Source organism: Musa acuminata, chromosome BXJ2-7, assembly GCF_036884655.1.
Source record: "Musa acuminata AAA Group cultivar baxijiao chromosome BXJ2-7, Cavendish_Baxijiao_AAA, whole genome shotgun sequence".
Taxonomy (NCBI): Eukaryota; Viridiplantae; Streptophyta; class Magnoliopsida; order Zingiberales; family Musaceae; genus Musa; species Musa acuminata.
Window position 1 is genome coordinate 35,131,942 of NC_088344.1, and position 12,482 is coordinate 35,144,423.

At 40.9% G+C, this 12,482-nt stretch overlaps 2 protein-coding genes across 8 annotated transcripts; one reads left to right on the forward strand and one right to left on the reverse strand.

Moving 5' to 3' along the window:
* The first annotated feature begins 692 nt into the window (after positions 1-692).
* Positions 693-7,070, forward strand: LOC103992633 (transcription factor HEC2-like). Of its 6 annotated transcripts, none has more exons than XM_065115433.1 (6): positions 693-1,038; positions 1,115-1,254; positions 2,506-2,577; positions 5,077-5,149; positions 5,793-6,108; positions 6,217-7,070. In XM_065115433.1, exons 5-6 carry the CDS (start codon positions 5,844-5,846, stop codon positions 6,789-6,791), a joined length of 840 nt encoding a protein of 279 aa, XP_064971505.1. In that variant the 5' UTR covers positions 693-1,038; positions 1,115-1,254; positions 2,506-2,577; positions 5,077-5,149; positions 5,793-5,843; the 3' UTR covers positions 6,792-7,070. The 6 variants fall into 6 exon arrangements, with proteins under 6 accessions (XP_064971505.1, XP_064971503.1, XP_018684508.2 ...); XM_065115431.1 differs by adding an exon at positions 4,122-4,396 and having other exon boundaries at positions 5,793-7,068; XM_018828963.2 differs by having other exon boundaries at positions 5,793-7,068.
* Positions 7,071-7,556: 486 nt separating this feature from the next.
* On the reverse strand, positions 7,557-11,026 carry LOC135616242 (putative UDP-glucuronate:xylan alpha-glucuronosyltransferase 3). 2 transcript variants are annotated; one of them, XM_065115434.1, is made up of 5 exons: positions 10,955-11,026; positions 10,658-10,787; positions 9,742-9,942; positions 9,032-9,675; positions 7,557-8,930 (listed from the first exon to the last, which is right to left on the reverse strand). In XM_065115434.1, the coding sequence occupies exons 2-5, from the start codon at positions 10,777-10,779 to the stop codon at positions 7,930-7,932; spliced, it is 1,968 nt and encodes a 655-aa protein (XP_064971506.1). In that variant the 5' UTR covers positions 10,780-10,787; positions 10,955-11,026; the 3' UTR covers positions 7,557-7,929. The 2 variants fall into 2 exon arrangements, with proteins under 2 accessions (XP_064971506.1, XP_064971507.1); XM_065115435.1 differs by lacking the exons at positions 10,658-10,787; positions 10,955-11,026 and adding an exon at positions 10,043-10,149.
* Between the last annotated feature and the right edge of the window lie 1,456 nt (positions 11,027-12,482).

The window sequence follows — 12,482 nt, forward strand, 5'->3', positions numbered from 1 at the left end:
GTACCGAATCAGCCAATACTTTTGACTAAACCCTACAATTGGTCATAACTGTTCTGGTATTAATACCTTGGCTAGCTAGTGGCTACACTGGACATCCAACACTTAGCTCAAGTTATCGCTGCAGGGTAGAAATGCAATCAAATGAAGTAATCGGATGCAGCCATTACATTATGAACGTAGTGTATGCCCTAATAGTAAAGTAGGGCATGCTTATAACAAGGAATTGGACCCAACAATTGGCAACCTAATAAATATATATATATAATTTTACTATTTATTGTCTCTCAATTATCAATTTTTTTTTTCTGATTTTTTATTTCATCCATCAAAATCCTATATACGTTTAAGTCACTCATTGCCACTCGATCATCCAGCATCGCTTGACGTGACGCCACGATTCATATGCAACGTCAAATACCACTCGCCTCGATTCATCTGTTCAGTGACGATGCTATTTCGTCGTCCAATGTCGCTTGATGCCCCCTCTATATCGGTGGATGATGATGTAACTTCGTCGTTCCACGTCTCTTGATAATGAAATATATATATACATATATATATATATATACATATATATATATATATATTTAATTTATAAAAATATTATATATAAATATAATTTATAAAAATATATTGAAGAATATTAAAAATTCTTAAAAATAAATGCAGAAATAATCAATACCCCAAAAGACCGTATGACCGTCCCTTCCTCTACTCGACTCTTCGTTTTCCGCGTGAAATTTTGAGCCTGTTGCGGAAATCGGCGTCGACGATCGTACGTTGATTCTTCGGGTTCGAAGCTCTCCCACGGTAGAAGTTCGTTTCTTGCTGCCCTCTGGAATTGGATTGGGATCATGAACCGGTAGTTTCGTCGCCTGCCATTCGTTCTTGGATGGAAGTGGCTGATCCGCTTCGATCATCGAGGTCGATTTTGATCTGCGCTGGACGACAGGATGGTCGATTTCGATCTAGGGTTTCAGCTCATCGGAAATGGTGGGCGGCGCTGCGCGAGGACCAACCTTCGGCAGTTTGGCAGGGGTTGGTTGATTTAAACAAGTCTCGAACGATCAACTTTATGTGGTATCTAACCTCTCTTCCCTTCTTCGATGTGCAGGGTGAAAAACATGTAGTCAGATAACATTCTGGAATGGCGATGTTTCCTTCTTCACATGTCATACTTCTGTTTGGGTTCTTCTGGCAGGCGCTGCTGAAGACCAGAGTTGAGTTGTCCATAAAATGAAGCAGCTTGTTAGGGTAAACCATTCATTCCTTTTTAACTCATTCATTCTGTATGTTGTTTGGGGTTGAGTGTTTCCAGTAAATCCACAATGTTATTATTGATCAACGTTTACAAATATGAAAATCAACTTTTTCCCTTGGGAAAAAAGATCGTGGCTAACTAATTGCTTTGATCTTTCAGATATATTCCCTTATTTGATGTTACAGAAGTGAGCTCTCACTTTTACAAATGATTCATTTGATTAAAAAAAGATAATTGTTAAATATTCTTATGGGAAACTTGATGCTGCATCCAATGCCATTTGTCAATCATCATCTCTAAATATTATAGTTATGTTGTAATTTTAGATGTGAGCTCTACTAGAATCAAAAATATTCTGTCAACCACTGCTATCTTACATTTGCTGCTGCCATGAAGTTACCAGTTTTTTAGGAGAAAGTGTGTGTTATATCATCTCACTGTTATTAATATTGTTGATACTATTACTACTGTTATTATAAGACAAAACATCGCAACCATGTACAAAAGAACTCCTTCCAGCTTATTGAAGTAAAAGTCAAGAAGTAATTACTAGAGCAAGAAAACATAGGAACGACAGTCAGCACCTCATCTGTGAATACTACAGACTAGTGTACTCAGCTCTCTCCAGTTTTGAGGTCTGGGAAACGTCAATGTATCCAACCTTATATTTAAGAGCAGAAAAATATTTCTACAATTCAAATCCTGATCACCTTAATTACAAAGGAGCAATCTTATCATGACATCAAAGTCTACCTCTAATAAGGTCATTAGAAATCCTTTTATAGTATTGAATACATAGCTGGGAAGTAGGATCAAGTGGCCTAACTGTTACGGTCCAAAACCTGAGAGGAATCAGTCCATTGAATGCCATGAGATTGACTAGTTGAAGTCTAATGATGTGTCCTTGGACCAGCTCGGTCCATAGTCCTCTGAGGTAAAATACATACATGTATGTCATGTGATTTTTTGTCATATACACCATAACCAAAATTAAAGCTACTAATAATGACATAGAAGCAATCACATTATAATAATCAAATAAATCTAAATGATCACAGTACCACAGTACCTTCATAAGCCTCAGAGCACCCTTATCCAAGGAAGTCACCAGTCTCAATTTTTTATGGTCTCTCTTGTGCAATAAGTCTTTTAGAAATACCTTTTCAGAGAAGATAAGTAGTTTCAGAACCATCTGTAGCTCATAAATTATACTGACACTAATAAAATATTCCTGTCATCACCAGCTTCTACTGAAGACACAGCTGAGTTGCTCTGTGCCCCATCAGAGGATCCCTCTGGACTTTATGAAGCACATTGTATGTTCTCTCTCTTCCCCCACCCCCCACCCCCCCCCCTCCTCCTCCTCTTTTCTCTTTACAATTCAGCTTGGAGTCAAATGAAGGTAATATAAATTACATTGGTCCATAAGTAATTCAAATAACTTATAATATTCAAGGCTATTTCTCCATCACATGGATTGCCATAGTTAAACCCAGGAGTCTTTCATACTTCAAATAACTTAGGAAAATGTTATTAATACTTCCAAGCCAGCAAGTTTCTAGCTACCATAAACACTTGTTGATTTCCTCTGAAATAGACTTCTAGGACACAACCTACCTCATGTCCAAGAAGATCTCAAGTAACTTTCTGTAGTACCTCTACCTTAGCATTGACTTCTTGCATCTCACTGTTTTTCCTCGAGTTGTTTCAGCACATCCTTATCCTTAACTGAGTTGTGTATGGGTCTCCCTCCTCCATCAATTCTTGCCATTAATATGTCAGTGGCTGATATTGTAGATGTCATCGTGTTTCCATACATGTTTATTAACATTAAAAATAATGTTGAATTTGTTACGATTAGAATATTAGAATATTGGTTTGGAGTTTAAGTTTGGTTAAATATTAAGTTATAAATAATTGAGACTCTTTAGAGTTTAGCTCTATAAGAAAAGGTAGAACCTTCTTTCATATGTGTGGCCAAATTATATGAATAAGCAACAGTAGAGGGGGATACAGAGCTCTTCATCTTCTTTAGTTGATAAAGTTTTTCTGTATTCGTTGCTCAGTTCTTTTATATTATTGGTATTTGGATTTCTCTCTTCTCTTTTGTTATTCGATCCATATTATTAATAATATACATATGTGTGAGTCGTTTATACTCAGTTATAGTATAAAAAACGTTTGGTTATAAGTGTACAACAATACTAGCATTGCATATTAGTACACCAGCATAACTCTATAGGTAGAAAGCAAGTGACACTGTTAAAAACTTGGGTAAATGAATGTTCTGCACGAACTTGAAGTACCAGGAATTAGTCAAGTTCTACCAGTACATGCACATCTCAAGTGCATGCAAGTATGTCTATGTGGCATTCTCGTGGCATCCATGTATTGTTTAATACATGTACTTTAATGCCAAAGCATCAATGACTTATAGATGACAGCCTAATACTCGGTGCCATTTAGGGGGATAGGCTGGGCTCTGGCAATGGAGCGTGCAGCATGGGTTATTTATCCACAGAAACTTTCAGAGAATGATGCAGTCTTGTACTAAAAGATTGAAAAGGTTGGGAGGATACCAGCCATCTTTGCATCATTTATCATATAGAAGACATTTATGTAATTCTCAGCCCTGAAACAAAATAAAACAAATGAAAACTTTTACTATGTATCAGCATAAGAAAATGATGGCCTTCTTTGCATTGACTTCTTTCGAGGCATATATATTCTACTGGTGAGGAACTTTGCTGATTTACGTAATAATCATAGCATTTGGTGTGCAGCTTAACTTGATGTCTGTAATTTATTCAGCAACAACTAAATTCCTTTTCTTTTTCCCTTCTGGTCTTGATACATTTAGGTACAAGAAAGTGAAAATACAAGAGAGAGCAAGCAACTAGAAACTTTACTCGTTCTAAGGATTCTTATTTTCTTTCTTTCAACCATCAATGACACCATCCTGTTCTCCTCTTCAATTTGGTGAGTTGATAGCTACATGCATCAAATTTCATGTCCTTTGGAAGCTCGAAGGGAGCATTAAATTCAAAGCCGGTGTGTGTTCCTCCCCCTCTCCGAATACTGTCAGAAGCTTGCTTTGTACTTCTCTTTTCCACTCACGTGCAGAAAGTGAATGCGGTGAGATTTTGTCCAATTCATCTTGGAACTTGTCTTTCCTTTACTAGGCTCTAATAAAGTGAACGACTTGAGGCAGCCCCTCTTTGTCCACATATTTCTCTCTTTCATTTGATTCTGTTCCTCTTTCGACCATGCTCTTCAGTGCTGATGATACTGAAACGATCATGTGACATGTGAGAGTACACCATGCTGAACAACCACCAAAACAACATATGGTGGCTTTTCTTTCAGGAACTCATACTCTGTAAACATCCATGTAGATTACGGATGGACCAGTTTATAGAAATCCATAGTCACATTGACAGTAGATATGAGATGTCAATATCATCAGAGATTATTGCATGATATTATTCTATCTGCCACAAGTTTTGGAAACCTTATCAAACCTAAGCTTCATTTTATCTAGGTATTCAACAACAACGAATACTATATGCTACTTACCTGGTTTCTACAGTACTACTTAGTTGGAATTCTGTCTGATTCATATTAAGAAATTAGAATAGCAGTCTGACTCTGTTGTCTCTTCTGCATTGTATAGATTTAATCATTTCTGTCACAATGGCTTTCTTAAATTGCATGTCAACAGTAATCTATATATGCTACTCTTCCTTCCCTGCCATTTTACACTACTGTCTCCATTCAAATCAATTCCTGACTTTAACTGTACTTTCCATGTGCAGTAAAAATCCTATTGATGGTTGATTAAATGAGGGACTTTTTCTTTGGCAGAATTACTGCATTCAATCGACTCAGGTACTTCTCAACACTTACTACTTCTCTTCATTGACATCTAGTAAAACATAAATAGCTACTCCTGTGATGAATGAGATTCTATTTTTGTCTCAAGCTTTCTCTAAAAGGAAAAAAGAAAGAATGATAGCTTTAAGGAGAAAATGTTGTTACAAAGAAAAAGGTGTATGTAGCAGTGCGGCTCAGATTTTGCACTGTAGAATGTAGGATCGGACCAACTTGTCCTTCAAAAACAATTATATCTGCTCCCAAGAGATCACTCACTATCTTGTAGCCCTCCATATCTCTCATTAGTTATTGTAGCCAGTTTACATCATATCAATGTTGGTCTCAAGTTTCATGTAGTAAAAAATGGAGGGTTACCTCAGATCATTCACAGTCGGTATAAAAATTGTACAGATCTTACGAATAATTTTTTTTTTTTTTTTTTTTGTAGAGCTCAATGATCTTTATGTAACTGATTTTAAATAGTTGAAAATTGTTCCATCTATCCATCTTTAGCATTTACAATTGCATATTGCTTGGAGTTGATGAGTGTTGTATCTCTAATTTTGTTAGGACAAAGTTGATGACGCAGTATCCACTATTTATAGCATATCGAACATTTTGTTGTGATCTGAACCAGTGAATTAACCATTCGTTGCAGCCTTCACTACTTGGAAGCACTCTTAGCAGTTGCTTGGCATTTGAGCTCCCAATGGATCTTCGCCCACTAGCCTTCCTTTGGACTTTAGGGAAGAGAGAGAGAGAGAAAGAGTGTGTGTGTGTGTGGGCTCAAAAAGCCTGCAATCATCCTTCACGAGGAGCAGCAGCGCTATCATGGGATCATTTGGTGGCTTCCTTATTCTTCTCCACAACGCCATTATTCTATTGCCCTCACCATATCTCAACTCAGAAACCAAATGTAAAAGCATGTCACACATCCTATGTGACTGTCAAAAGAGTTCCACCTCTGTCTCACTGTAATAAAAGCCTCCCCTTATCTTCCACCCAATTCTCCCAATTACTTCTTGGATTCATCGGCTTATATATACTCTTCTTCTTTGCCATCACTCTTGGATCCACCGCAGTGTCCTCCATCTCTCTTCCTTGGCACTCCATGGATAACATCAGCAACTACTCCGGTAGCAGCTCTTGGGATCTCGAGATGATGCGCATGGCGACTCAGTTCCAACCCCACATCAATTCTCCATGCTTCGCTTACGCGCGCACGGAGGCGGAAGGGAAGCAGGAAGAGGAAGAAGAAGAAGCTCTGGGCGCCGTGAAGGAGATGATGTACCGGATTGCCGCCATGCAGCCGGTGGACGTCGACCCCGCCACCATCAGGAAGCCCAGGCGCCGCAACGTGCGCATCAGCGACGACCCGCAGAGCGTGGCCGCCCGGCACCGGCGCGAGCGGATCAGCGAGCGCTTCCGCATCCTGCAGCGCCTCGTCCCCGGCGGCACCAAGATGGACACCGCCACCATGCTCGACGAGGCCATTCGCTACGTCAAGTTCCTCAAGCGGCAGGTGCAGCAGCTGCAGCCCACAACGGCCGAGGCTCGCGCTTCCTCCTCGTCGCCCTCCTCCTCCGCCATGGGACCTCCTCCGGGATTAGGATTTGGCGCCCATGTCCAGGGCGGCCACCGCCCCATGCACTACTAAGCTGCAAGCGGCCAGTAAGCAGCAATGGGTGGAGATGATCTCTATATAGCCAAGTCATAAGGTGCAACGAGGATAGTGTACAAGCTACGCATTAAAGATGTAATGCTTGGGGTGCAATAGGAAGGTGCACACAGGGCTCCCATTGTGTTCTTGCCTCATTCTTGTGTTCAGTCACCTAAATATGATTGCTCATGTCCAGGAAGAAAGATCAGAAGAAAAGAACAAGACTTACATCTAATTAACAGCTCAAGTGATGAGTCTCTCCACCACAAACATTTTAAGATATGCATTGAGAGTTCATTTTCTTTGTTTGGGAAATGATACTATTCTCTATCAAGACTCACACATCAAAATCACACCATTGCATAATATATTCCTAATTTTAAGGCCCTCTTCCAACAATAGTTTAAATGATATCTTGGGATTAGCTTAAGCATTTAGGTTGTAGAATTTTATGATGGTACCTCTAAATTTTTCTATGAGATAATAGGAAAATTAATTTCTAAGGGGGATAATACAGTTTTTATATCAATTATTTTATCCTTGTATCATACTGTACAACAGAGGAGGTGATGTATGTTTCTTGTGTCAGTGGTAGAAGATAGATAGATAGATAGATAGATAGATAGATCTACATTCTTTGACATGTGACTGGCACATGGCCTCACAAACATCTCTTCAATGTGTGTTCATGGGACCAAATATTATATGAATGAGATGGCATTCAGCTTTTTGCTTGCCAACTTGAGGAAATATACACCCATGTCGTCACAGTCAAGAATTTACTCGCATGTTGATACTGTTCTTTAGCTTATTACATGATTACTGCTCCAAATTCTATCATCCTCCATGCACACACTACGACGCATCAAATGATCACTCAAATCTTCCATGCAGAATGGAGAAATCTTGTGAAATTTATGGCAGGAATTAGAACAAAATATGAGTCTGAGATTTGCTTGGTGAATTCTTGCTGATGGCACAGAGTGTGAGCTACGCAAGCGCTCTTCCATGGCCGTCCTAAATCGAGCAGTCTCAGTAGAATGCAAGATGAAGCAAGAACATGTGTCGGATCGTCTTCCTCTGTTTCTACCCTGATCGCATCGAGAGTCACGGAGGAGAAGGAAGACAGATGTTGCTATGAGCTAGGCGGAGCTGCAGCAGAATCATGGGGCGAGTTGGCCTCACCCCAATGCAGCAGCATGCTCTCCCAAGAGCAGAACTCCTCGGCGCAAACACCCAATCTTGGATCGGTGATGTTCTGCTTCCAGTGCCCGTCGGGGTACTTCGCCTTCTCCGCCTGCCTCCGGATGTGCTCCAAGTACGCCTTCGTCTTCGTCGGCAGAAGACAGAACCCCCGAAGGTTTTCCGGCAATGCGTCGTGCACTCTCCACCACGTCGCATGGGCCGCGTCGCTGGCGAAATCCCGGTACGACTGCAGGTTCCAGTTGCAATCGTAGTCCCGGAAGCACAGCCACGGCTTCAGCCCCAGGTAGTGCAGCACGTACAGAGCCGGTGGATCCGCCCCCATCAAGCCGTTCTTCTTCGCCTTCCTCCTCTCCGTGTCGCCGACCCAGAAGTGCTTCAGGAAGTTCGTGTTCCTCGGCACGCGGTGCCACCACGTGAAGATCTCGTTCAGGTAGCCCTGGTCGCCGCCGTTGTAGGAGGTGATCTCGTCCACGTGATCCATCAGCAGCCGGAACGTGCAGTCGGAGGGCTCCACCACCATGACGCCGGAGTTGAAGAGGGTGGCGTTGTTCCCCACCGCGCTCACCTCCGGCATCGCGAAGAGGAAGTCGATGTTCCTCAGCACCAGCAGGTCGGCGTCGATGAACACCACGTTGTCGTAGTCGGTGAGCTGCCACAGCCGGAACTTGCTGTAGTTCCACTCGTTGTAGGCGTCGCGCTTGGCCTTGGGGTTGCGGATCCTCTCGATGGTTCTCAGCTTCCACCCTGCAGCTTCCAGGCCGCCTCGATCGCGTCGGCTGATCGTTTCATCCACGAGGATGACGAGATCCCTCGCAGATTCCGACGAGCGAAGGCTTTGGGCTGCGGCGATCGCTCCGCACACGTAGTGCTCTGCCGAGTGCAGTATCGTAGCATATGCTTCTCGTTTCCCGGCCTCCGTGTAGATCCGCACTGCGAGCACGCAGCGGAGAGCAACTCGTGAATCGTCCCGAGAGTTCGTTAATGGCCGTGCATCCACAAAGCTCTCAGAGTCATGTAGTCGAACGACTGACCTTTCACTTCATATGGGATTGCAAGTTCGCATGACCCAACCGGAAGCCGAAGCTTCTCCTCCAGTGTCGCCGGATCAGGCTTGTACAGCCAAAGACTCCCTTCGTGCCTCACGAGATCTCTGCAGGTGAAGAGGTTGGGAAGAGGGAGGCAATCGGTGAGAAGAAGGACACGGAGTGCCGCAGAGGCAGCAGCCAGTTTGGCTGCTGCAAGCTGCAGGTGCAACCTGGCGACATCCCTGGACCAGCGCCCTGACCTGTCACAGGGCAGCTTGACGGCGACAAGATGGAAACTTTCTGACCCTCTCTTGACGCGAGGCTGAGGAAGAGAGGGACAAGCGGGCGCTACTCCACTCTCCTCTTCCTCGTCGATCCACTCGGGGTAGAGAAGCTCCCAGGTGAGGTTTGTGTCAGCGTGATCCAGATGCACCGAGGAAAGCTCTGCATGTGGCGGCAGTGTTTGCTGCCAAGATCTGACCTCGGACAAGTTGAAATTTAGCAAGCCAATTCTGAGATTTCCATCTCCGGCACAGTCGATATCCTCGAGAGTGCTTGATACTTGGCCCCAATCAACATCCAAACGCGAGATATATCGAGGATCTGCGAGCGTCGTTTGCCAAATCCGTGCAACGTCTCCAAACCGAGACCTGTTTGAAGAAATGAAGGTGTCACCAAAGCATGAGGCAACTCAATTATACCAGAGAAAACTGTACCCTGAACTTGAGTGCAGCGGTTGATCTTTGCGAGTTATGGGGGAGAAGGCAAGCGTTAGAACCATGCAACAGGCGAGGACGAACAGAGCAAGCTTCAAAGACGAAAGCTTGCGACCGGAGCTGCTCTCTGGAAATAGGAACTTGCGCTCGTCTCCTCCGACAACTTTCAGCTTTTGGGCTTTTGTTTTGCCTGTGTCATCCCTGAAACAAGAAGAGAACACATGAGAGTGTTCAGAAAAGGCTTCACCGAGAAAGGAGAATTGAAATCCATATGCCAATATGCAGAAGACAGAGTTTGCACGATGAAATTGTTGAAACGGCAACGAGGAGAAAGCTTGAAATCTTTCAACTTTAAAGCTTCCATAAGATCTGAAAGCCGAGCCAATGGTTTAAGATGTTGGCTCTGATATCAGCCCTCGAATCTGGAATCATATATGTTAGTTTGGCGAGTCTCACTATAAGAAAATCTAATTATTTGTTTTAGTTCTTGTTTAGTAGTTTCAGATGTTTTATGACAATATCTTCCTAAGATATTTATAATAGTCTTTTTTTATAATAATATTTTGCTCCTCATTCGTTCGGATATAGGTCAATTGATCAAACCATGTAAATCTGATGTTCTTATCTCTTTTTATTTTTTTACTTTATTGTTTTTTATTGGGTTGTCAAAATTATCCTTTGACAAATTTTCTGAAGCTAGCTCTAATAATATAACCCCTAGTCAAACACAGTTTCTTACATAAAGAAGTCACAGCTTTGAATCCCCATGAGAAGATGTTGCTCTCTCCATCTCTTCCATAGCACATAAATCATTAGTGAGCCATGATGAACTTAGAACAGTCACACTTCTCAAGACAAAGTGGAATCCAACTTGTGAAGATACAAAGAGAGAGAGAGAGAGAGTAGAACTACTTACTCTGTGGATGCCAACCGATGCCGGGAGTCGGTGGAAATGGGAGACGAAGAAAGAGGGCCTTTCATGGGTGTTGAAGTTGGCAACACAGGTTTCATCTGGCATCCATGGGGGAGAAACATCATTCTCTCATCTGTGGATACACAGACACACACAGAGTTGAATCAAAATTACATAGATGCATCTGTATACCAAACTGAATTCATGGAGGAAATGATCCAATTATTATGTTTAATCCAATGGAAGAATGAGCAATTACAATGTCCAACAGGAAATCTGATGGCAGAAAGAGAGACATACCGAGAAGCAGAATCAACCCGAAGAAATTATCCTGAAGTCAGTCCTGCTCAAATGCTCAAGTTTCAAGGAAGAAGAAGAAGAAGAAGAAGAAGAGAGAGAGAGAGAGAGATATTGGTGGGGGGATTATGATTCCTTTATTGCTGTTCTTTTACCCTGCCCACGAAGGCAGGGGAATGCCTTTCACCTTCACCAAGATTTTGGAGGTTGGCTTCATGGCAATTATGAACATGGTGATCATTCAGGAAATAGAGTATGTTTGAGCCATGTAAAGTGACACACATTTTAGCTAGTTTTGTAAGGTGTAATAAGATGGACTGTATTTGGAGGTGAAATTGGCCTTTTGATTTGCTTTCTCTTTTGAGTTTTTGATGAGCAAAGCTTAGGTTATTATACACTTCTTTCTTATTATATAATATTTATTTTTTTAAAATTATATGACGATTTCATACCTCACTAATTTATCGATTTACGGATAATCATTTTCTACTATGATATCATTCATTTATTATGATCCGACTTGATCAAGTAGCTAACTCATTAATCTTGATATTGTTGAATTTATGATCTTAAGATGATATATATGATATATATATATATATATATATATATATGATTATTTATCTTATATTCTTTGTTTAGATCGATATTTACAATATGAAGTGATATCCACACACTGACACTTCCTTGAATGATTAAAATACTCATTACATCCGAAAGGTGCCATCATTAAATTAATACAAAGAATTATTAGTGCAGTGAAATGATTCTAATTTTAGTGGCCAATTAGTTTTCTTTTCTTTTCTTGTAACTTTTACATATTATAATAAATTATTTTTTTATTTTTTTGCCTTTTGAATTTTGGATTGTAGTCATTCTAGTCTTAATCTAATATCCACCTTAACTTTTTTTTTTATCTTTAATTGGTTCGATTGGATTTATTACTTTAAAGATACCATTCTTCCTTAAATTCGACGAAAATAATTTTGAGAATAAAGTTTTCTCTATTATTTACTCAAAGCTCTCTACTTACTCTCATCTCATGTTTCTCGTAGGCTTCTTTCTCGTACCCTTAAAATATATGATCGATGAAAATATTAAGAAAAATATATTATGGTTAAGTCTTAGAAAGAGAAAAAAAAAGTATTTTAAAAATATACTCATGAAATATTAAATAAGTGATCAGATGCATAAAACTCTTATCTAACGACGGCTCAATGTATATAATCTTATTTTTTATAAATAATCTTCATAGTAAAAAAATGGTCATCTTTTTCCAAAGCAAAAAGATAATGACTTCCCAAGAATCATTTTAATATGATAAATAAGATTGCTTAAAACTTGCCCACCACTATCTAAATTTCATTGCTTTTTCCCATTGAAGCATAGGAGATGAACAGAAAGTGCACTTCAACATTCTGAAACCTGCCATTTGATGACACCAATTGACAAAAAGAGAGAGTTAGTGTGGCTTGCCCACAAGTCTCTGAGCACCTCTCTTTTGGATCACAACAAGTGTTCTTTCTTTGTT

Coding starts and splice junctions, on each gene's coding strand:
- LOC103992633 (XM_065115431.1), top strand. CDS start 5,844: ATGGATCTTCGCCCACTAGCCTTCCTTTGGACTTTAGGGAAGAGAGAG.
- LOC135616242 (XM_065115434.1), bottom strand. CDS start 10,779: ATGATGTTTCTCCCCCATGGATGCCAGATGAAACCTGTGTTGCCAACT. Junction 9,676..9,741: donor CCGCTGCACTCAAGTTCAGG/GTACAGTTTTCT, acceptor TTCTTCAAACAG/GTCTCGGTTTGGAGACGTTG. Junction 8,931..9,031: donor AATCCCATATGAAGTGAAAG/GTCAGTCGTTCG, acceptor GCGTGCTCGCAG/TGCGGATCTACACGGAGGCC.